Source organism: Nyctereutes procyonoides, unplaced genomic scaffold (genome assembly GCF_905146905.1).
Source record: "Nyctereutes procyonoides isolate TBG_1078 unplaced genomic scaffold, NYPRO_anot_genome, whole genome shotgun sequence".
Lineage (NCBI taxonomy): Eukaryota > Metazoa > Chordata > Mammalia > Carnivora > Canidae > Nyctereutes > Nyctereutes procyonoides.
This window is the reverse complement of record NW_026575048.1, coordinates 31,154,632-31,180,567: the sequence shown is the minus strand read 5'-3', so window position 1 is coordinate 31,180,567 and position 25,936 is coordinate 31,154,632. Positions and strand designations below refer to the sequence as shown.

Sequence of the window (25,936 nt, the reverse complement as noted above, 5' to 3'; positions counted from 1 at the left end):
AGTAAATTATATTAGTGTGGTAGATATGTTTTATAATATGCTTTTAACTTTTCTTCACTGCTACTTTGCTAATCATTTAGTCAGTAATTGTCATAATGGGGCAATTACCTTAAGGTTTTTATATCAAGCTACTTTGTAGATCTTACTTGTTAGAGGAAATGAAGTACATTCCAACTGAAGACAATATATGTTTCAGGATTTTTTTTTATTTTATTTTTAAAGTTGACCTGTTTATTCCTTATAAAACTTGCTTTGGTACATGTTCCAGGTGTGTTGGCTCTGAAAATAGCTGGAAGTATTCATACTGTGTAGAAATCTTTATCCTGACTTTATAGCCATTGAGATCTTTTCAAAAAGCAGATAATAGTTAAAATGTGTCTAGTGTCTTAAGAATTATCAGTTCATGTAAGAAGTAAATCCAACAATTACTAAGGCCTCTTCTATGCCAGTGACTGTGTGGGTGATGCAGCACTGTGGTGAAAAGGCAGCTTACAAGGTATAATAGTGTTAAGTTGCTCATACTCCTGAGTCACCAAGGTCGGGGGACAGGACTCTGCCCTTCCCAGTAGGTTCTCATTTCCTGAGTTCATGGATAGATTATCATTATAAAATCTAATTTGTAAGGAAATACTATTTAAATTGCCAAAATCTCCCAGCAATATAGATGTTGTTGTGATAATCAGAACAACTCAAAATTTCAACATAGGATTTCACTTAAAGACTTGAGAAATATACATCCATCCATCCATACTTTAAGTTAAGCAGTTGAGAAATGGTGACTAAAGATGAGTAGCTCAAATTTAAAAATAATGCAATATCATGTCTCCTTTTTTGTTGACGAAGTGTTTAAATACACTATCTTTTCTCAACACAAAGAAAAGATTTTGAATGACAACCTAGAGAAAGGCATCAGTTTTGATTTAAACTGAACTTGAGTTAAATACAATGAAGTTTTTAAAATTACCTGATTTAGGTTTCCTAAAATAGAAAATAAGCATAAAATTTCCTTAGTAGAAAAATGAAATTTTATCTGAATAGGAACTATGTGCTATATATAATTCATTGATGGACAGTAAAGAAAATTTGTCTTATAGTGGTTAGTAAATAAAAATTGTGAAGTGTTTTTATGTTATTTTTTCTAAATTTAAGGTCACTGGTTTTAAGGACCTTGTTGGCAAATTTTGGTATATTTTAAGAGACAGTGGATAATTTGGAGAAATATTTCATTTATACTTCTTTGGTTCATCTTAAATAAATTTTTAAATTATATACTTGCAGAAATGCAAAAAAAAAATATGGCCCATCACTAAATGTTTTTCCAGATTCCTTAGTTCTCATTGTCTAATCGAATTGTTAGACATTTTCATAGTATATAGTTACTTTGGCTAGGTAAAATGTTAATAATTTGCCCAACCTTCGTTTTTTGATTAATTGGATCCCTGCTTAAGGAACTGTATTCTATATAACGAATCACTGGCAAGGTAGGTTGGCCAAAAGTTTGACCTTTGGCTGTGTTTCGTGTACAGGTATATACATACATGTGACATGAGCATGGATGTAGCACTTCTCTTACTGTACTGATATGTCTGCTTTATTCTTGTGACTAGGCAGTGTTTTAAAACTCACAGGATTTCCTGCTTTCTCCATAGGTGATCAGGCAGACAGATTTCCATTTATGGGTTTCTACCTATTCCAGACCAAACAGGAACTAAGATAGTTTGTGGGTTTTTTTGTTTTTCTTTGTAGATTGATAGTATTTTGACTTACTGGGTTTTGTTTTCTCTTAAACACTTACTGGGATCAACTTTTCTGATCATTTAAAACCAACAAAATACCATTTTTAAAATGAAATTTATTTTTGACTTTGTTTTTAATGTAAAGCAAAAATTCTAAAGATAAATTCTATTCTACAGTCTTAGATAATGAAGAGTAAACTGAATTACACAGTTCCTGGCACAATTGAGTATATAGTCGTAATAAATGCCAGGTCTGGAGTCAAAACAGTCTCTTCCTGTAAGCTATATGACTTTGAGGAATTTACCTCCATTTTCTCTAGTAAAATGGGGATTATAATAGTCCCTGCCTTGTAGGGTGCTAAGGGTAAAATGTAGTAATCATTGCAAAGCATTTAGGACAATTAGGGTTTAGTAAATGCTTGTTAATTGCCCTTATCTGTAGTATTTATTCAGTAAGTAATTGTTGATTGTGAATGTGATATGAATATGAGTGAATAGAACTGTTGTTTGGTTTTAAAGAAATAAGAAGGTTTTTATTGTTTTGTATTTAAATATAATCAGGACAATACTTAAAGATTATTTTGAGCCAGTTAGGCAATTTCAGATTTTAGTAACCAGCAGCGTGAATTTCTTACCTAATTTGAATATGCTAAATATTTTGGCTGTGGTTTTTTTACTTCCCTGTATCAGTTTCTTCACTTTATTGATTAAATCTATATTGCAATATTGTTCCATTTTTAACCTTGCATCCAGATTTTGTAGTTCTTTTAGATTGACTTAGTAATTCAGTATCTGTGGGCATCATTTTTATTTTGTTCATTACTTTCTAAAATTTTCGTAACAGAACAATCCACATCAACTAGTGAATAGTGATACTGTTCATTGTAGAACACCCAATCTTGTTGGTTAAATCAGTGTCATATTTTTCTCTAAGACACTCAAAATACAGTATTTACTATAAATGAACCTCTTAGCAATTTTAGCGATATTTCATTTTCTCTTTTAAAAAGCCTGAGAAGCAAATCATATATCCTACTTTTCTTTAAAATTTCATGAATTCTATAAACAAAATATCTATAACATATAGGAGATTTACAAGTAAATAAATTAAAATTTTACATGAGTCCCTAGCCATTGGCTAGCTGCTTTTCTGTGTTCTTATTCAGCCTTTCTCTCTTATTTTTGGAGAACTTAACAATCCCTGGAAGATTCTTTTTTTTTTTTCTTTTAAAGTGGACTGCTGTGTAAATCCAATTAAATATGGTAATTGAAAAGAAACTACATTTTTAATTTCCCTCTTAATTATTTTCAAATTTGATGATTTCTCTACTGGAAAAAGAGATCCCCCCAAAAAAACTATTGTTATATGTAATGAAAAAGTGTTTTTCATAGCTTTTAAAATGATATAAAAACCTACAGTACACTTCAGAGGGTACTGTGTTTAACTTAGTAAAATAGTTTAAAGAAGCACCTCTTCAGTTTTTGGTCTCAAGATCCCTTTACAGTCTTAAAAATTGTTGAGGACTCCGGTGAGCTTTTGTTTATATAGGTTATAACTGTCAATATTTATTGTATTGGAAATTTACACTGAGACCTTTTTAAAATATTGACTTATTTAAAATAGTAATATACTCATTACATGTTATCATAAATAACATTTTTATGTTTGTATTTTAAAAAGTTCCTCGTCATTAAGGACCAATTTAAGTGGCACCTCTTTATGATACCTTCCTTGTTACACTGCTTGATTCCTCTCATGAGACTTAGAAGCAGCAAATAATTGTGATTATTTATATATGTAAGTGTAATTCAACAGACCTTTTGATGGGGCCCACTAATAACATTTTTAATGAAAAACAGCTATTTTTCTGAAACAAAATAATAGGGCAGCCCCGGTGGCGCAGCGGTTTGGCGCTGCCTGCAGCCTGGGGTGTGATCCTGGAGACCTGGGATCGAGTCCCATATCAGACTCCCTGTGTGGAGCCTGCTTCTCCCTCTGCCTGTGTCTCTGCCTCTCTCTCTCTGTGTCTATGACTAAATAAATAAAATCTTTAAAAAATAAAATAAAATAATAGTAAGAAAAGTGGCAAATCTCTTTAATATCTGGTTTAATAGAAGGCAGCTGGATTCTCATGTCTGCTACTAATCTGTTGTGTTATCATACATTTTGTAATCTCTGGAAAACTCCGGAGTTTCATTCTTGATAAAAGAATTAAGAGTGCAAAAGGTAAATGCTTTCCGTATCATATGTATTATGAAAATAGTTTTGTTCTTGCAGACCCCCTACAGGAGACTAGGGACCTCAGAAATCCCTAGACCACATTTTGAGAATTGCTAGTTTAAGGAAATATTGCTTAGTCAATCATAATAAAGAAAATACTAATTGAGTACTTAAATATATTCTAAATTACTATTTTGAGCATTTTAACCATATTCAGTGTATCTTTAGATAAACACTTTGATGTAGGTACTGTTATAATTCCTGTTTTATAGATATGGAAACTGAAGAATTGGGAAATCAGAGTAACTTCTTGAAGTCCACACAGCTTACAGAGGCAGAGGCAGGACTCAGATTCATAACCTGGCATCATCATTTTTGCTTTCCTGCTTCAAGTCAGAAGCTCCCGCCTTCCTAGAGCTAGCCCTTGAGGGGCTTTGTGAATAGGATGATAGATTTGATTGACATACCTCAATTTTATTTATCTGCAAAGTAGGATTTGCAGTTAATTTATGATTTTCCCATGTCATTTACACTTGAGCTAGAGCTTTGCCATTTTTTAATACTTACATTGTTAGTAAGCTGGCCTAATTAAAATACCTGAAGACCAAAATCTATTCTGTTAATTGTTTATACCAGCTAAACATACCTTTCAGTTTCTTTGGTCTTATGTTTTGATAATTTTAAGGACAGTTTTTTCCAATATATATCAGAGGGGGAAAATGGTTAGAAGGTACTGCCTTACAACTTTGGAGGAAAGTAAATTTTCTGTGGACTCACTTTTACCTCAGTCTTTCGGTAGCCATATTTCTCCCTATCCCATTGGCTTTAAGAAAGCTACAGAGTTCTTATGAAGAGAGTAATGTAGGAGATAAGCTGCATGAACTTGCAGTGAAAAGAAGCAAGGGAACCTCAGGAATGCCATGAGTGCTCTCTTACATTCCTGAATACCAGAGTTTCATAAATTGCTCCTAATGATAAAATCCTCACACCTGGTCTGATACAGGCTTAGTCTCCCAAAAGTGTAAATGTGTTTGCCAGTACACCACTGGAGAACAGATACTTCAGGTAAGTGAGTGTCTTCTGTGAAAGCAAAGTGCTACTACATTCATGTATTCACATCACATGCATGCATGCTTTTGCAGAGATCCAACATGTTGAGTTTCATTTTGTAGGATTGCCTGAGAGCATGTTTTTTTAAAAGTGTGTCACCTTCCTTATTTTAAAAAAAAGAAAATATAATTTCAGGTGTCAGGTAAAATGTTCCAGGTAAATTTGAATCCTGGAAACCCCTGACTATGACCCTGCAATTATGGTTGTGTCAGTCCTATTGTGACATTTCATGGTGGGTTGTCCTCTGTTTGAATTGGTATTTTTCAGTAGACATTAGGATTTATTTTGTTCATTTCAAATACATGTGTAAAGACATTAGCAACAGAAAATAGAGATATATTATTAAGTATAACTTGATGTTCTATGGTATAGAAATCATTGTGGTGGATGTTAGTAAGTAGTAAAAAGTAATTTAAAAATTTGTGGGTAAGGTTAAAGTGATAAAAATATGTACTTGGTATTCCTTTGCTTATTCACATTTTTTGTTTTTGTTTTCTTTTAAGGAGTCTTCTGAAGTCTGTTGAGGAAGAATTACATCAGCGGTAATTTTGATTTTTAATTAAGCTTAAAATACTTCTCATCATAGATGAGTAAAGTCTGCCCTCTTCTCTATCTTATAGCCTAAAGTTGTACTGTTGTTTAATTCTAAATCCTGTAAAGCTGCAGAAATAAAATTCTGTCTTGCAGTAGCCCTTCTTGCATTTTCTAAAATTTCTTATTAAGCCATTTTGGTTAAAGTCCATTTAGTGACAGTGGAATTATCCTTTGTCCTTAGAGGGCATGTGGCACATTTAGAAGATGATGAAGGGGATGATGATGAATCTAAACAGTAAGTTCTGTTTCTGTTTTTGATAAAAGAGAAGGTATTATTTGGCTTGGTTTCAGAAATCTGACAGCTTAATATTGCCAGTAATTTTAATATCATTAGTAACTTAGTATTATGGATTATACCACAGTTTCTTTCTCTATTCTAGTTGTATTAGTGAGCTTAAGCTGCATTAACAAAATACCATAGGCTGGTGGTTTAAACAATTTATCTCACAATTCTGGAGGCTCAGAAGTTAGGCTCGAGCTGCTGGCCAGTTTAGTTCCTGATGAGAGATCTCTTTCAGGCCTGTAGATGGCTACCTTTTCACCAGGTTCACATGGGCTTTCCTCAGTCCATATATGCAGAGAGAAATCTCTCCTCCTTTTCTTAGAAGGCCTCCAATCCTGTCCAATGAGGGACCCACTCTTATGATCTTAGTTAACCTTTCACTAAACACTAGAATATGAGCACAATTCAGCTAAGTTGTCTGCCTTTCTATAACAGGGATCATCTTTCCTCCTGTTTACAGTAGTATGTTTATCATTCCCATCTAAGATCTCAGCAGAATATCCTATAATATCCTCATTCTACCAACATTCTGTGAATGATTATTTTTGTACTCTAAGATGATGGAAACTTTTTCTCCAGCTTTCCTCTTTCTGACCTCTCACCAAAATTACTCTTAGCGTCCATATTTCTAGCATGTACTTTAGAACTCTTCTAGCCTCTACCTGTTACTCAGTTCCAAAGCTGCTTCCACATATTTGGGTATTCTTGTTACCAAGCAAGTCTGTTTTAGCTTGGGCTGCCATAAGAAAATACCACAGACTGAGTGACTTGAATAACAAAGTTGTCACAGCTCTGGAGTCTGGGTATTTTAGATAAAGGAACTGCCCATTCAGTTCCTTTATCTAAGGAATAGGAGGGCCCTACTCCTGAATTGTAGACAGCTGCCTTCTTATTATATCCTCAGCCTTTTCTCAATGTGTACAGAGAGAGAGAGAAGGAATGATCTCTCTTCCTCTTCTTCCAAGGTCTTGTTGAATCAAGACCCCCCACCCTTATGATCTCATTTAACCTTACCCTAGAAGCCCTATGTCCAAATACAATCACATTGGGCATTAGGGCTTCAACATAGGAATTTTAGTGAACAAAATTCAGTTCAAGGCACTAGCTAATGACAACTTTGAAAGAAACTAATTAACAAACAGTAAATACGTCTTGTAGTTTAATGTCGTAAATTGGTAACTTGCAGATGCTGTAATTACTACGACTACAAAGAAGCTTGTACTTGGTTGATTAAATTTCATCTGATATATTTTAAATAAACACATACATTGGATATAAGTGTATTTTTAAAGAGGGCATATTTTCACTTAGTGAAGTGAAACTAATACATAGTTTTTTTAGATTTCTTTTTCCTTTAAAGAAAGGTGCAGTTTCATGGTACAATGACACCTAACAGCTGGAGGGATGGAGGCATAGGTTTTCCTTTGTACCTCACTACTCTGTGACCTTGAGTCAGGTCACTTTACCTCTCAGCCTCCCTTTCCTCATCTGAGAGTTATGCTCCCTCATCTTCCAATTTTTTTGTACATCTAAAACCCCAGTAATGAAATTTAACAAATTTTAGCTTCAATCAAATAAATTCTACTTAAAATTTTACAGCAAATATATGTAGCTTTTGATCAGCTTCATCAGAAATATTTCATATCTAACAGTAGTAAAAATGAGGCTTGTAATATATTTTTATACTATATCATTTTGCTATTTTTCCCTAACCTAATTGCTACTTATGTTTTTTATAATAATTACCTTCTGATTGATATAAACTGGAATTGTAGTTATCTTCCTGTTTTAATTTGAAACCAAGAAAGCATATCTCCTTAATTACTTCTGAATAAGTCATTCAGTATAACTTGAACATTTCACAGAATACTTTGGAAAACACTCATAATCTCAGAAAAGGGAACTTGTTTATGCAAATTTTCCTCCATATCTTTGAAAAATTAATTATATTTTAGTAACAATTCAATTCTGATTCTAAACTCTCATGTTTTTATAGTTCAACCATGAAAGCAAAAGTTCCACCTCCTTTGCCACCAAAGGTGAGCAGGTTTTTCAGTTTGAATTACGTGTGTGTGTGTGTGTGTGTGTGTGAGTGATCTGCCACTTTCATACTGTATTATTTCTCTGTAGCTTACTTTCACTTGGAGCCACAAAAAAAAAAATCATGAAGAAGTTACTAACCATGATATATATGATTGTGATTATTTTTGTCTGTTTTTTAGTTCTCATCACTTAGTGTTTATTCTAAATAGTAAGTTCTAGAAATTTGTACTTGAAAATGATTAATAATGAGTTAGTATTATTTCATCTGATTGGAAATCTCACATTTTTTGTAAGATTTTTTCTTTCAAAATCTATGTATGGTCTCTAGTAACAGATTTCCTGAGAATGAGTAATGGATAGCAATTTATTGTCATAGATGTGTAACTCTCAGAAGGTACTATTACATTAAAAATACACAATAGGACAGTAATTTCAGAAATTTTTATCAACAAAATCCTTTTGTTAAAAGCATGATAAAATACTAAAATTATTCTGATGGTATTTTTAAAAACAAAATGGGTTAATATAGTAATACTAATATGAATTTATTTTATAAGTTTATATGCAGAGCAAATTTTAGTTATAAAATTGAACTAGTTATAAAATGAGCTGTAGTAAGGTTTGAAATTAGGGATTATAAATGACAATTGGAGTCTGACCAGTCTTGGCATCCAGTGGTACTACTATATTTTGTTTTCATTTTATACTTTTGAAAAAAATTATGATTCACATAGGTAGATAATATTGCACTTGCTTGTTTAGTTTTACATTAGAATTTCAAAAAGATAAGTGCTGCAGCAAGCAATCTTCTTAATAAGGGACACATTTATAAGAATTTATAAATTCTCTAAACTGTCAGCTGACCGGAGGTTTTTTCAATGCCTGCACAGAAAGTTTCTTAGCCATTCCATATTGCTGTGTTAGTATTCTCTAGTATGATAAAATTTTAATTGGTATCTTCTCCTGCCCTAGCTTAAAAGATTAAGCATTAACATAAAAGACATTGAGTCATCTAAAATAGACAGTTTAGCATTGTAAAGAACTGAAATCTGATTAGCCTGAATATTTAAAATAAAAAGAGACTCATTTAAATTGGAGATCAGAAAAAAACAATATTTTTACTTAGCAAGTCTATGTAGGAAAGCTTGTGAAGGAATTAAGGGGCCTTTTCTTCTGAGAAAACCCATTATTGTACGTTTTAAGGATATATGTAAGATAATCAGATAGTTGAATAATCTTGAAGCTTAGCTAGTAAACACAGTTTAAAAGCCTGATATATAATAGTATTTAATACGTAAGAGAAAATGTTTAATGTTTTTACCTTTTGAATGAAACGAGTAATTTCATGTTTAATCATTGTTTCCTTTTCTGTATTTTTTCAGCCTAAGTCCATATTCATACCACAGGAAACTCATTCTACTGAGGATGATAATCAAGGAACTATCAAGAGATGTCCCACATCAGAGAGCCCTGCAAAGCCATCCCAAGTTCCACCTAGACCACCACCTCCCAGATTACCTCCACAAAAGCCAATTGCTTTAGGTAATGGGGGAAGGAAGGGTGAGAGAAGCATGTTACTAGGGTTTAGAACTGTGTAAAGAAAATGGAGGATATCCTTCTTTTAAGGGAATATTTGAAATTCCTTTGAGGGAGGGGAGAAGGAAGGCAGTTGACTGTAGAGATGTTTTCTGCTTTTTGCCACACCGTTTGAAGTGTTTATATGACAAGATTACCTCTGACCCATTCTGGGATTCAAATGTCCTTGTTTCTCATTTTGTATCTAGCCCTCTTCCCTCTTAGAGAATTGTGAATGCTCAATTCATCATTTATCTTAGGTGGCAACAGAAGAAACTGAATTCTGAACAGACAGGGACAGGTTGTAGGCTACTTGTGTTTTAGAAAAAGAGAAGGGTACTACTCTAACTTCCTTATTTTATTTATCATTTTTAGAAAAATGATTGTCACTATTACTGGATATTTGCCTCCAAATTAATACTAGAAGATGCTGTTTTAATATATATTCTTGGATGTTATGCATAAAAAGCAATTAAAAAAAAAAGAACAACTAAAGTTTCCTGGATAACATACTGCAGATTACCCTTTCCTAAAAGTAGTTATGTATTCAGTATTTCTTTGTCTTTTACACAATATATGTGCTGAGATAAAACCTGATTTAAATTTGTATGAGAAAAATAGAGGCCTAAGTAGCAGAACATGCGTATAAGATTTTTTTCTTGAGTGCTAAATATTTCTGATGGGATGATCCCAAATGAAGGCAGAAACTGAGAGATCTTATTTTTCTTTCCTACTTGATGATTTTCTGAATGAAAGTTTTCATGAAAATTAATCCTTTTAAAATATATTTAAACATCTTACTGAAGGAAATGGAGTGAGCTCCTTCCAGTTAAATGGAGAACGAGATGGTTCACTATATCAACAACAGAATGAACACAGAGGCACAAACCCTTCAAGGAAAGAAAAGAAAGATGTACCAGTAGGTATTTATATTTATAAGCTCTACTTGTGTTTTTCATTGTGTTAAGGTAGTTTCTTTATAATTAAACTGTGGCAATTATAGATTTTATAATATAGTATTTAATATATTAATTATAATGATAATAGATTGCGTAAATCTTTAAAAAAGTAACTGCTGTGACATACTTGAATGGTGGCCAGTTTGTTATAATAGTGTATTATAAAATGTAACCTTCTGTATACAGATAACTATTATTCTCATTATGATGAGATTGATTCTTTAAAAGTTCATTTTTCAGTCTCAAAAAGTTATGGAAAGGACATGGACAGATAAGGAAAGCTAGAACTTTTACTCAGGACAAATTTCTGACTGTAGATTACATAATTCATGGTATTACTACTCAAAAAAAAAAACTTAATGAGAAAAAATTATTTTCCAGTAGATATAAAATAACACTTAAGGAAAGATGAAATTAACCTTAGCAGCTTATTCCTGTTACAAATTTGGATAAAACACTGTGACACAATTATAAAGCATAAATAATTTTTATTGAGAGATTAAAATATTTTAACATTTATCTTTCAGTGTAATACTTTAAAAAGTCCTTAAAGTCCTCAATTCAGATGCTAATGAGATTTTAATTTTTTGTGTATAATAATATACACATATATTTATAGTGTATTATATATTTTTTTAATTTATTTTATTTTTTTTAATTTTTATTTATTTATGATAGTCACAGAGAGATAGAGAGAGGCAGAGACATAGGCAGAGGGAGAAGCAGGCTCCATGCACCAGGAGCCTGACGTGGGATTCGATCCCGGGTCTCCAGGATCGCGCCCTGGGCCAAAGGCAAGCACCAAACCGCTGCGCCACCCAGGGATCCCTATAGTGTATTATATTTATAGTACATTTCAAATGTTTCTGCGCATATAGCTGTGTTTTTATGTAGTAAGCACATTGCTAGAGGCTTTTGTACTATATCTGATAGTCAACTTTTTTTAAGATTTCATGACATAATATGACAAACTTTATTTTTATATTCAGTTAAAGCATTTAACTGGCTTTATCCATCGTAATTTGTGAAATTTAGGTAGGATGTTAACAAAAGCATAAAATGCCCTTCAGGAATAAGTTTTTATGAAGTCTCTCCAACTGAGCAGGGCCTCTTTGTTTTCATCAGTTTAAATTTTAGCAGCCCTGTTAATGTAGTAGTACAGAAATACAACCTACTGTTCTGTAGTACAGCATAAAAGCCTTTGGGAGATGTATACATTTTTTATGTATGCATTTTTAATTCACTCTGTTACCTTATTTCATTAGAAGGAATTACTATGCTGTAGTAGTGAAACTAAGAGTAATTCTGAAATATGTCCATGACTGTATGATAAGATAAATAGTATCCATGACATATTGAAACATGATTATAATTTCACCAGCTTGAAATTATTTATAGCCAGTTCTGTCAATATCTAATGTAAATCTGGCAGTTAAAAGGTTCAGAGCTTCCTAATTAAAAATGTTTTGCTAAAGTAGATAATCTAACATAATTTAAGGATATCAATATAAAACTAAGTACATAAATTATTTGCAAAATGGAAAAAAATTGTCAGAAATTGGTAGCCATAATAGGCTGTACATCCTCATATACATATCTACAAAGTAAAATTTCAAATAGTCTTAATTTCAAAACTGTGTAGTAGTTACAGAAGTAGTACTACACAGAATATTTCATCTGTATCATTTATATGATATCAATTAACAATAGTTTTTAATTTTTGTCATTCCATTTAGATAATTTTGACTTAGATTGAGAAAAAATTAGGATGTCATCGTTAAAATATTAAGATTAACCTCCAGAGAAGTCTAGACTTTCATAAAATTTGTTTAAAGTATATAATCTCAAAGAGATTTCCTTCTGTGGGGGACAAATCTTATACTCCAAGTCATGTAGCCCCTTAGAAGAATATTTCACATTCTTGAGCATGTTGTAGATAAACAGTTATGCAATTTTTACTCTTCCTTATAATTATCAGTATACTTTGACCAGTGATTGATAAATTTGAATCCATCAAAATGTAAAACTTCAGTTGACATTGTAAACAAGGTTAAGGTAATCTACAGACCTAGATAAGACATTTGTAATGTGTTTAATACAGTATTCAAATCTACATTATATAAAGAACTCAGATAAGAAAAAAGATAACTCAGTAAAAGAGGGAAAAAAACAATTCACAGAAGAGAATATATAGATAATGAATAAACTGGTTTTTAAATATTCTCAATTTTCCTAACAATCAGAGGCCTGCAAATTAAGGAGAAAACATTTTTTACTGATCAGTTTGATAACACTGTCTGTGAAACCATAAGGAACCAGCGCTCTCCAACGTTGCTGGTGGGTATTTATGAAATGAGCGTTCAGAAGGACAGTGGTCGGTATCTGCCAAAGGGTAAAAGGTGCAGCCCTTTTGTTCCAGTGGTTTCTCTTTTCACAGCATACCCTAAAAAAGTCATTCATACATTGCATAGTAGGATGTATGCCAGGGTGATTATTTCTGCATTGTTGTTACAGTAAAAAATGAAAAATAACTTAAAAATCCATTAATAATTAGGGAATAGCTAAATAAAGTATGTTCATACTGTGCTCCAGTTAAAACAGATGAACCAGATGTGTATATTGATACAAAGATCTGTCCAAGGCCCAACATTTAAGGCAAAGAGGTTGATAAAATAGTACATAACTATTTGTTCTAAAACACACACAAAAACAGTGTTTTCTGTGGGTTTTTTATATATATACACACACGCACACACACATGCACAAAAATGGGAATATACACAAATATATGAATACCTGTAGTTGTCTAGAGAAAAGGTTTGGAAGGGTACACACTGAACCAGTTTTTTGGGGGAGCACGTATCAGGACTGTAGAAGAGTTAAAGAGAGCTTCAAAAAAAAAATAAAGAGAACTTCAGCTTATTATATTTTGTTTTACAAAGAAAAAGTATTCATGTATTTTATTTTGATATATATGTTTGAAATACAGTATTGCTACACCAAACAGCAACAAAAAAAAAAGTGTATTCATGCATGTATTCTTTTTCTAGAAGCCTATTAGTAATGGTCTACCCCCAACACCTAAAGTACATGTAAGTATAAATATCAGATAGATTGTTTTCAAGCTAAATACAATGGCAGATAATTGACTATGTATCTTTGGTTAGATTTTTTACCTGTTTGATTCTCCATTATTATTGAAAAAGTCTGTAAGATTGCTAATTTAGGGGATCCCTGGGTGGCTCAGCGGTTTAGCACTTGCCTTTGGCCCAGGGCGTGGTCCTGGAGTCCCGGGATCAAGTCCTGCATCGGGCTCCCTGCATGGGCCCTGCTTCTCCCTCTGCCTGTGTCTCTGCCCCCCCCCCCCCGTCTCTCATGAATAAGTAAAATCTTTTTTAAAAAATAAACATTATTATATCTGAAAAGTAGCTTTTCAGAATAAAATTATAAATTATACATTTTAAGCTCCTTTATTCCAAAAATTGTTAATAATCTTTGTAGATATGTTTTAAAAAATGTGGAAAAGGCACATGGATACAGTAGGAAGTACAAAATGTAGATATCACACATTTTTTTCCTAGCATTTTCTTTCTTTGCTTTCTTTTCTTTGCTTTCTTCCTTTTCTTTTTCTCTTTCTCTTTTCTTTTCTTTTTTTTTTCTTTTCTTTTCTTTCTGTGACAGAGAGAGAGACTACAAGCAGGGGAGCAGCAGGCAGAGGGAGAAGCAGGCTTCCTGCTGAGCAGGGATCCTGATGCTGGGCTGGATCCCAGGACCATGACCTAAGACCAGGCAGACGCTTAACTGACCTAGCCACCCAGGTGCCCCTTATAGCGTTTTCAGTTATCAAAAACAGAAGTTTAGAACTAGAAGGAATATTAAACGACCATCTGGCCCGAACTCTTTATTTGGACCATGAATGAAACAGACCCCAGAATCTTTGCAGAACTCCACCCAGTTCCAACCAGAGCTAGAACTAGAACCTAGATATACTCCTGTGTTCCAGTTTATCCTGGTTTTGCTTTTTGTTTTTTGGATTAGAGCATGCTATCCTAGGATTAAAATTATATTAGCTCAGTGTAATTGTGCATTGGTATAGATAGAACTGCATTTTTGCTACCGTAAAAACCTAAAACAGTGTGACGCTAATTTAGAAGGTGTCAGCTGCTTTCTAATCTGTAACTTTTTGACTCTTTTTAGCCTTTTTTAGTTTCTTCATAAAGATAAAAATATTTAAAAAAAGATATAAATATTTATACCTTATAAAGTAAGAGTTTTGAGAGCAAAGGTCTCCCAAGTTTATCAGAGACCCTTAACAGGACAAGATTTCTTGCTTGGCCATAGCACAAAACTCTCGGGTCAGGTGTGCAGCTGACAGGGAAGAGCTCATAACTGAAAAGCCAGCTAGAATCAGTTATCCAGACTAGCTTAGGTTGGGTTGGTTTGATTGTTTGGCACCTCATTTCATCAGTTGGATTTTTAGGAGTTTGGCAGGCACCTCCACATACAAATTTTGGCAGCTATCTTAAAGAGTAATTATCAAGATTAGGTTTCTTTTTTTTTTTTAAGATTTTATTTATTTATTCATGAGACACACAGAGAGATTGGCAGAGATACAGGCAGAGAGAGAAGCAGGCTCCATGCGGGTAGCCCAATGTGGGACTCGATCCCAGGACTCCAGGATCGTGTCCTGGGCCAAAGGCAGGCACTAAATTGCTGAGCCACCAAGGGATCCCTAGAATTAGTTTAAATGATACAATTTCTGCCCTGCACCATAAAAACATTTTTTATTGGTCTTCTACCACCTGATGGTACTGCCAGGTGGTGCTTGTTTTTTGGTACTAAAATCTTAAAAAAAATATTGGTTGGTAGGCTTCTATGAGTAAAAAGGAAATCTTAAAGTTTATTTTATTTTTTACATTAACATTTTTATAATCCATTATAATCGACTATAGTAATGTATTCTGTTTCTGGATATCATCTCCATATTTTTGAGGAAAATATTCTAGCTATAAAATGATGCACAGTGCTCTTCTCACCAAATATTTTTGTATTCATTTCCCCCCAAGTTGTTGGTAGTAAAGTGATTAAATGAATAAACCTTCTTATATTTATTTATTCTGACCTAAACAACAGTTTCTTTTTTTTTTTAATAAATTAATTTTTATTGGTGCTCAATTTACCAACTTACAGAATAACACCCAGTGCTCATCCCGTCAAGTGTCCCCCTCCGTGCCCGTCACCCATTTACCCCCACCCCCCGCCCTCCTCCCCTTCCACCACCCCTAGTTCATTTCCCAGAGTTAGAAGTCTTTATGTTCTGTCTCTCTTCTGTATTTCCCACACATTTCTTCTCCCTTCCCTTATATTCCCCTTCACTATTATTCATATTCCCCAAATGAATGAGAACATACACTGTTTGTCCTTCTCCAATTGACTTACTTCACTCAGCATAATACCCTCCAGTTCCATCCACGTTGAAGCAAATGGTGGGTATTTGTCGTTTCTAATGGCTGAGTAATATTCCATTGTATACATAAACCACATCTTCTTTATCCATTCATCTTTCGATGGGCACCAAGGCTCCTTCCACAGTTTGGCTATTGTGGACATGGCTGCTAGAAACATCGGGGTGCAGTTGTCCCGGCGTTTCATTGCATCTGAATCTTTGGGGTAAATCCCTAACAGTGCAATTGCTGGGTCGTAGGGCAGGTCTATTTTTAATTCTTTGAGGAACCTCCACACAGTTTTCCAGAGTGGCTGCACCAGTTCATATTCCCACCAACAGTGTAAGAGGGTTCCCTTTTCTCCGCATCCTCTCCAACATTTGTTGTTTCCTGCCTTGTTAATTTTCCCCATTCTCACTGGTGTGAGGTGGTATCTCATTGTGGTTTTGATTTGTATTTCCCTGATGGCAAGTCATGCGGAGCATTTTCTCATGTGCATGTTGGCCATGTCTATGTCTTCCTCTGTGAGATTTCTCTTCATGTCTTTTGCCCATTTCATGATTGGATTGTTTGTTTCTTTGCTGTTGAGTTTAATAAGTTCTTTATAGATCTTGGAAACTAGCCCTTTATCTGATATGTTATTTGCAAATATCTTCTCCCATTCTGTAGGTTGTCTTTGAGTTTTGTTGACTGTATCCTTTGCTGTGCAAAAGCTTCTTATCTTGATGAAGTCCCAATAGTTCATTTTTGCTTTTGTTTCTTTTGCTTTCGTGGATGTATCTTGCAAGAAGTTACTGTGGCCAAGTTCAAAAAGGGTGTTGCCTGTGTTCTCCTCTAGGATTTTGATGGAGTCTTGTCTCACATTTAAATCTTTCATCCATTTTGAGTTTATCTTTGTGTATGGTGTAAGAGAGTGGTCTAGTTTCATTCTTCTGCATGTGGATGACCAATTTTCCCAGCACCATTTATTGAAGAGACTGTCTTTCTTCCAGCGGATCGTCTTTCCTCCTTTGTCGAATATTAGTTGACCATAAAGTTCAGGGTCCATTTCTGGGTACTCTATTCTGTTCCATTGGTCTATGTGTCTGTTTTTGTGCCAGTACCACACTGTCTTGATGACCACAGCTTTGTAGTACAACCTGAAATCTGGCATTGTGATGCCCCCAGCTATGGTTTTCTTTTTTAAAATTCCCCTGGCTATTCGGGGTCTTTTCTGATTCCACACAAATCTTAAAATAGTTTGTTCTAAGTCTCTGAAGAAAGTCCATGGTATTTTGATAGGGATTGCATTGAACGTGTAAATTGCCCTGGGTAACATTGACATTTTCACAATATTAATTCTGCCAATCCATGAGCATGGAATATTTTTCCATCTCTTTGTGTCTTCCTCAATTTCTTTCAGAAGTGTTCTATAGTTTTTAGGGTATAGATCCTTTACCTCTTTGGTTAGGTTTATTCCTAGGTATCTTATGCTTTTGGGTGCAATTGTAAATGGGATTGACTCCTTAATTTCTCTTTCTTCAGTCTCATTGTTAGTGTATAGGAATGCCATTGATTTCTGGGCATTGATTTTGTATCCTGCCACACTACCAAATTGCTGTATGAGTTCTAGCAATCTTGGGGTGGAGGCTTTTGGGTTTTCTATGTAGAGTATCATGTCATCGGCGAAGAGGGAGAGTTTGACTTCTTCTTTGCCAATTTGAATGCCTTTAATGTCTTTTTGTTGTCTGATTGCTGAGGCTAGGACTTCCAATACTATGTTGAATAGCAGTGGTGAGAGTGGACATTCCTGTCTGGTTCCTGATCTTAGGGGAAAGGCTCCCAGTGCTTCCCCATTGAGAATATGATATTTGCTGTGGGCTTTTCGTAGATGGCTTTTAAGATGTCGAGGAAAGTTCCCTCTATCCCTACACTCTGAAGAGTTTTGATCAGGAATGGATGCTGTATTTTGTCAAATGCTTTCTCTGCATCTAATGAGAGGATCATATGGTTCTTGGTTTTTCTCTTGCTGATATGATGAATCACATTGATTGTTTTACGAGTGTTGAACCAGCCTTGTGTCCCGGGGATAAATCCTACTTGGTCATGGTGAATAATTTTCTTAATGTGTTGTTGGATCCTATTGGCTAGTATCTTGTTGAGAATTTTTGCATCCATGTTCATCAGGGATATTGGTCTGTAATTCTCCTTTTTGGTGGGGTCTTTGTCTGGTTTTGGAATTAAGGTGATGCTGGCCTCATAGAATGAATTTGGAAGTACTCCATCTCTTTCTATCTTTCCAAACAGCTTTAGTAGAATAGGTATGATTTCTTCTTTAAACGTTTGATAGAATTCCCCTGGGAAGCCATCTGGCCCTGGACTCTTGTGTCTTGGGAGGTTTTTGATGACTTCTTCAATTTCCTCCCTGGTTATTGGCCTGTTCAGGTTTTCTATTTCTTCCTGCTCCAGTTTTGGTAGTTTGTGGCTTTCCAGGAATGCGTCCATTTCTTCTAGATTGCCTAATTTATTGGCGTAGAGCTGTTCATAATATGTTTTTAAAATTGTTTGTATTTCCTTGGTGTTGGTAGTGATCTCTCCTTTCTCATTCATGATTTTATTAATTTGAGTCTTCTCTCTCTTCTTTTTAATAAGGTTGGCTAATGGTTTATCTATCTTATTAATTCTTTCAAAGAACCAACTCCTGGTTCTATTGTTCTGTTCCACAGGTCTTCTGGTCTCAATTTCGTTGATTTCTGCTCAAATTTTAATTAACTCTCTTCTTCTGCTGGGCGTCGGGTCGATTTGCTGCTTCTTCTCTAGCTCCTTTATGTGTAAGGTTAGCTTTTGTTTTTGAGTTCTTTCCAGTTTTTGAATGGATGCTTGTATTGCGATGTATTTCCCCCTCAGGACTGCTTTTGCTGCATCCCAAAGATTTTGAACAGTTGTATCTTCATTGTCATTAGTTTCCATGAATCTTTTTAATTCTTCCTTAATTTCCTGGTTGACCCTTTTATCTTTTAGCAGGATGGTCCTTAACCTCCACGTGTTTGAGGTCCTTCCAAACTTCTTCTTGTGATTGAGTTCTAATTTCAAGGCGTTATGGTCTGAGAATATGCAGGGGACGATCCCAATCTTTTGGTATCGGTTCAGACCCGATTTGTGACCCAGTATGTGGTCTATTCTGGAAAAAGTTCCATGTGCACTTGAGAAGAATGTGTATTCAGTTGAGTTTGGATGTAAAGTTCTGTAGATATCTGTGAAATCTATCTGGTCCAGTGTATCATTTAAAGCTCTCGTTTCTTTGGAGATGTTGTGCTTAGAAGACCTATCAAGGGTAGAGAGAGCTAGATTGAAGTCACCAAGTATAAGTTAAACAACAGTTTCAAAATTAACATATTACTCTTTGAAGATAAAAAAAAAGTTCAAATGAATGGTATTGTGTTTCCTGATAAGGTGTTTATTATATGAAAGACTTGTAAATGAGCTTGATAAATATTAACATAAATAAAGCTTTTTATTGAATCTATCTAGGGTGAATTAAGCGCATGGCTTATGTTTTTTTTTTTATTTTTAATGAGTACAGACCCATGTTTTGAAGTCTGTAATATGAATTTGAAATCAGCTATACCTGCTTCATGTTGTAATATTAAGTTCAATGATTAATAACATTATAAGTCATGAAATGAAATTTTCATCTTGATTTACTTCTTATCAGGGAATATTGTATTGCTTGGTTTTTCTTCATTTTTCCAGATGGGTGCATGTTTTTCGAAGGTTTTTAATGGATGTCCTTTGAAAATTCACTGTGCAACATCATGGATAAATCCAGATACGAGAGGTAGTACCATATGTTTTTATCTGTTATCTATTTGTTTTTTAAACTGAGGTCATGAAAGCATTCAGTTTTCTTCATGTTCTGATTACCTTTCTGAAAAAATTTTGGTTGTGATTTTTAAAAATTATTTAAAGTAATTATGTTTCTTTATGTTGTTAGCAGTGTTTGAGTTGACCCGTGACACTGAAATTTCACTGTGGTGCCCATATCAATAGAGTGAAACCATATACTCTGTGTCACCCTAATTACTTCTAGAAAAGTTTTTTTCTGCTGCTGCACATTCAGTATCTTTGCATTTTAGATACAGCTGTTCTTAAAGGAGTTTAACTACCCTGGATCCAGGGTATAGTGACCACTTTAGAGAACCTCTCCATCTTAAAGGAGATCATAATAAGAATCGTCATTACTCCCTGACTAAAGACTATCTGCATTCTTTCACTATATATCTGTATCTTAGTATCTGTGTATATAAGATCTATGTGAGTACATGCCCACATGTCGTCTTACTGAATCTTTTAAAAACCCAAGGTGTAGGAACTGGTATTTCACAGATAAGGAGAATGAATTCAGAGAGGTTCATTGTTTCATCACCAGTCAGGAGTAGAGCTGTACTTTGAACCCAGTTCAGTTGTTTTGTCAGACAACAAAGCTTATGCTTTTAATCTGCCAGCACTAATCCTAAATTATGGGCAGTATAGGAACGCTCTTGGCATTCAGTTCTCAGCATACCTCAGTGTAGTCTGGAGAAGTTGTTGCCTGTTTTTTATTATCAAAGCAGATCAGACAGGACCATTACTAGTGTACCATCTTCTAAAAGATACTGAGTAGGAACTGTCCAAGTTTTAGTTAACTTTTTGAATAGGCCAGATCCTGGTTGGTTGGTTGGTTTTCACATCCTGGTTTTTTAATGCTACTGCTATAATGGTCACCCATCTGCAAAAATATCTTTAAGCTGTACCAGTTCTTTATTTATGTTCTGTATATCAATTGTACATGATCCTTTTTTAAAGGAATTTTAGAAAAGGAGCTACAGATTCTCTGCCAGTTCTCAGCACCCTCTGATGAGTGAAGAACCCTAGCAGTCCAGTCTTCAAAACCCGTTTTACATAAAAGTTTGCCTTATTACTTTGAGGCTGGTATTTACATATAGCTCAGTTCACTAAGTTACAGTGTTTATCCACTTACTTGTATTAAAATATATTTATTGCCTATCAGTCACAGTAATTCTTTCTTCATGTTATTACATATTTACTCAATCTGTATATAAGGCCTTTTTGAAAGTATTTTACATATCAAAACCAGTGAATTACTTTTGTCATTTCAGATCAGTATTTGATATTTGGTGCTGAAGAAGGGATTTATACTTTGAATCTTAATGAACTTCATGAAACATCAATGGAACAGGTATGTCATTTTAAACTTTCCCTTTTAAAAAATTATATATATGTACTAGACAAAAAAAAAATCACTTTAAGATTTTCTGCCTCTTTTATCCATAAAAGCTCCATGGAGCATGTTGTATTTGTCAGGTACTGAGGACACATTCACAGGACTAGTCCTCACCCTGTAGGACCTCACAACATAACAGAGAAAGAGACATAGCAGTCATTATAATATTCAGGTTAGGTGTCACACTAGGAATGAGCTCAAGGTAGAAGCCACAGAGGTGGGAGTCATTAGTACCTCCTGTGGGCAGGTGAGAAGAAACCATCCATGGCAATGAGTGGAAGCTTCGCAGACAGACAGAAGGTAAGTATAAAGCCGTGGAGCTGAGAAACTGCGTGACAAGAACAGGGAACCATGAACAGTCTGACTGGAATATAGAATGAGTGCAAAATAGTAATAGTAAATGGAGGCAGGTGGGGAAGGCAGTTGCCACCCGCAAGCTTTGTGTATACCATGCTGTTGACAAGATCCATGTCTTTAGAACTGTTTGCAGGGTGATGAGAGATGACACAAAAGATTTTGGTCAAAAGGTGAAGAAGCATTGAGGCAGGGCAGAAGTGGAGAGGACAGAAAGGAAAAAGTGGAGTTCGGAATTATATGAGGACATTTGTTACTGTCCAGTAGCGGGCATTTAGTACCCAGAGGCTAGCAATGCTAAACAACCTGCAAAAATGATAGTGATGGTGTTAGCAGCTAGTATCCATATAAAACTTACTATGTGCCAGATACTGTTTTTAATTTTTTTGTTTTAAGATTTATTTATTTATCCCAGAGAAAGAGAGAGAGAGAGAGTAGGTGGAGGGAAAGAATCTCAAGTAGACTCCCCAATTAGCAGGGCTCAGTCCTATGACCCATGGGATCATGGCCTGAGCTGAACCCGAGAGTCAGATGCTCAACTGTGACTGAGCCACCCAGGTGCCCCTGCCAGATACTATTTTTAAATGCTTTGTATAATAAACTTACTTAATCTTCACAATTCTCAAAGATGTATACAATCATGAATCACATTTCTGATGAGAAATCTGAGGCACAGAAAGGATTAGTAACTTTTCAGAGATCCCACAACTATTAAGTGCTGACTGGGTGGGATATGAGTCCAGGCCAGCTAGCTCCAGAGTCCCATGTCCTTAACTACTTCACCACATTGCCTCTCCCACTTGTATTGCTTCTGTAGAGAAACACTAAACCTAGAGAAAGATTAAAGATCTGAAATTGGCCACATTGAATGACCACTTCACCATGGAAGCCAGGAAGTCTAGGTTGAGTCCAGGTCTCCAGCATGAATAACAGCAGTACCACCAGTCAGGGACAGTATACAGAAGGGCAAGTAGATTTGATGGGAATGATACTGCATGCGTTTTGGTCACATTGAGTTTTGGGTGCCTGTTGGGTATATAACTGTCCATTATCAAGATAAATTGAAAAAAAAATAAAAAATAATAAAATAAATAAATAAAAATAAAAAAAGATAAATTGAAAAAAAAAAGATAAATTGATTACAAATACAATGGAGAGGAAAAAAATCTAAGTAATGGTAATCTCTTAACCAAACATTTCCATCTTTTCTCACTGCAGCATTTTTAACTTAGATTTTCTAACAAGATCCTAAACTGTATGATACACTCTAAATCTTGCAATCTGGAAGTGGTATATAGTGAGGTGGCTGAAAAATACTAGGAACTAGAGAAGCTATTTATTTTCTGATTATTTATAATAGTAACTAATTCAAGGTAGTGATACTTTTCTTGGATGTAAAAAGATATCTAAAAGATATCTAAAAATCACCTTACAAATAATAGTATTAATTTTAAGGAACAAGACCAACTTCATGCATAGTTGAGGTAAGTATTTATCCACCTAATTCAAGGGACAGTCAAGTGAAGGTGCCCACCAACCTCTCCCAGTACTAGTCTGCAAGAAGTCCCCTCCTGAGATGCTTCAGTATTGGAAACTACACTGATTGAGTAATAATATTCTGAGCTACACATGCCTTACAAAGTGAAACCTTTTCCCTCCCAGAGGAAGCCCTTGGGAGTAGGGAATGAGAATATATGAGATCCTGAGTTTTTTTTTCATCTTGCTGTGAAATTATTAGGTGGATTTTTCTCTGTCCTCTAGGGGAAAGAGACCGGGTAGCATGAGTCTGCTAGATAGGGGAAGACACCGGAAGGAGAGAAAATGACACCAAACAGGGTCCTGATTTTAAATTTTTTATCTGCTTTTATTATTTATAGTGAAATATTTGTTGATTGCTCAGCATGTGCCAGTCTTCCACGCCCTTTTCTTGTTTAATCACCACAGCAACTCTATTAGGTATAGGCGCTCCATTTTACAGATAAGAACACTGACTCACAGAGATCACATTATCCCAAGTCACAGTCACTGAGAAAGCAGATATCTGAGTCTATGCAAACTATAGAACCTACTAAACTATTATATAGTTTTATTTATTTACTTTTTGCATTTAAAAATTTTATTTAAATTCATTTAATTAACATAAAATGTATTATTGGTTTCAGAGGTAGTGGTCAGTGATTCATCAGTCTAATATAGTACCTATGCTCAGTATACCACGTGACCTCCTTAATGCCCATCACCTAGTTACCCCTGTCCTCCAGTGACCCTCAGTTTGTCTCCTATGATTAAGACTCTCTTATGGTTTGTCTCCCTCTATGATTTCATCTTGTTTTATTTTTCTCCTCCCTTCTCCTATGATACTCTGTTTTGTGTCTTAAATTCCACATATGAGTGAGAGCATATGATAATTGTCTTCCTCGATTGATTTATTTCACTTAGCATGATACCCTCTAGTTCCATTCACGTTGTTGCAAATGGCAAGATTTCGGTTTTTTTTTATGGCTGAGTAATATTCCATTGTATGTATATATATATATATATATATATATATATATATACACACCACATCTTTTTCCATTCATCTGCCAATGGACATCTCGACTCTTTCCATAGTTTGGCTATTGTGGACATTGCTGCTATGTGCAGTGCCCCTTTGGATCACTACATTTGTATCCTTGGGGTAAATACCCAGTAGCGCAATTGCTGGGTTGTAGGGTGGCTTTGTTTTCAGCTTTTTGAGGAACCTCCATACTGTTTTCCAGAGTGGCTGCATTCCCACCAACAATGTACAAGAGTTCCCCTTTATTTCACCCAGAACCTACTTTGCTAAAAGAAGTAGACATTAGAAATCTAGAAAAGCTTTAGGGTTTTATTAAATGTGGTTAAAAACTAAAATCCAATGTGAAATCCACTTAATATAACTTTGTATAAATACTTTTTCATTGTCCCTATGTTGATAATTTATTATGCAAGGAGTTTGTGTCTTGCCCTGCTACTTTATGTATGCTTGTATTCAACAAGCTAGCTCACTTATATTTACAAATATATCATCTCACAATAAGCCATAGATTTAATACTAGAGAACTGCTTTTTAAGTTTTTTATGATAAATCCAGTTCAAGACAGTATTAAATAAAAATCAATTTTTTGCTACTTTGATAACATTGCTATGTGACTTATAAGACATTGCCCCTTTTTCTGCCAAATTTTCTCAATATAGCCAATGAATTTCCAATTCTTTGTGAATTTTTTATGAAGAGTATAAAGTAGGAAATGTTTATGTCCTTTCAGTCTAAGACACAGCTGTAGGCACATTTTCCAAAATTAAAAACTATGGCAAAAGTACAACATAAAGAACATAGTCAATAATATTGTAATAAAGTGTATGGCAACAGATGGTGGCTACACTTATGGTGGTCAATTGGATAATGTATAGAATTGTCAAATCGCTATGCTGTGCACCTGAAATTAATATAACATTGTATGTCAATTATATTTCAATAATTATTGAAATATAAAAATTATTATTATTATTGAAATATAAAAATAAAAAATTATTTTTAAAAAAACTATATTGCCATGTTTTATTTGGAGAAATTAGATACTTTGAGTATATTTTGCAAATATATGAAACAGGTTTTATATAAAATAGATTTTTTGTTTCCCTTTTATTATTACCTTTTCTCCTTTAATTATTTAGGGCCATCATTGAGACTTTGTGCTTTAATAAAGGAAAGTCCGTAGATGCCTTGGTATATTTCATCCGTCCCTTCATTCTCTCTGTTCCCTGCCCACATCCCAATCTACTTTGGAGGAACTGAAGCAGGAGCTGCCAGATGCCAGCACAAACCCAACACTCAGGCTTGTTAAATCAGAACGCTTAACTATATTCATCGGTGGCTCTCAGACCAGTATGCGTCGGAATCACCTGGAGGGCTGATTAAAACCTAAGTTGCTGGACCTACCTTCAGAATTTCTGCTTGAGTAAATCTGGGGATGAGATCCAAGAATTTGTATTTCTAACAAATGCCCTCGTGATGCTAATATTGCTGATGCAGATGGAGGGACCACTTTGAGAACCACTGATCTTCATGATAAAATGTCTTTTTAAAAAAAAATTCTTTTTAATTTTTGTTTATTTACGATAGTCACAGAGATTGAGAGAGAGAGGCAGAGACACAGGCAGATGGAGAAGCAGGCTCCATGCACCGGGAGCCCGACGTGGGATTCAATCCCGGGTCTCCAGGATCGCACCCTGGGCCAAAGGCAGGCGCTAAACCGCTGCGCCACCCAGGGATCCCCATGATAAAACGTCTTAATGAGAGCAGTTATGTTTTACCTTCAAAGTATATGGA

The 25,936-nt window shown here is 34.7% G+C and overlaps 1 protein-coding gene across 3 annotated transcripts in view; it reads left to right on the top strand.

Annotated features, from left to right (window-relative positions):
• MAP4K3 (mitogen-activated protein kinase kinase kinase kinase 3) overlaps window positions 1-25,936 on the top strand; it is a 186,230-nt gene that overhangs the window by 138,348 nt on the left and 21,946 nt on the right. For all 3 annotated transcript variants that reach the window (XR_008664688.1, XM_055326973.1, XM_055326974.1), the window contains 8 exons: window positions 5,571-5,609; window positions 5,843-5,896; window positions 7,941-7,983; window positions 9,370-9,529; window positions 10,369-10,481; window positions 13,572-13,613; window positions 19,698-19,782; window positions 21,104-21,183. Coding sequence is in view for 2 of the 3 variants with exons in the window: in XM_055326973.1 (XP_055182948.1) it covers window positions 5,571-5,609; window positions 5,843-5,896; window positions 7,941-7,983; window positions 9,370-9,529; window positions 10,369-10,481; window positions 13,572-13,613; window positions 19,698-19,782; window positions 21,104-21,183 (616 nt within the window). In the remaining variant the exon portion in view is untranslated. The remainder of the gene's footprint in view (window positions 1-5,570; window positions 5,610-5,842; window positions 5,897-7,940; window positions 7,984-9,369; window positions 9,530-10,368; window positions 10,482-13,571; window positions 13,614-19,697; window positions 19,783-21,103; window positions 21,184-25,936) is intronic.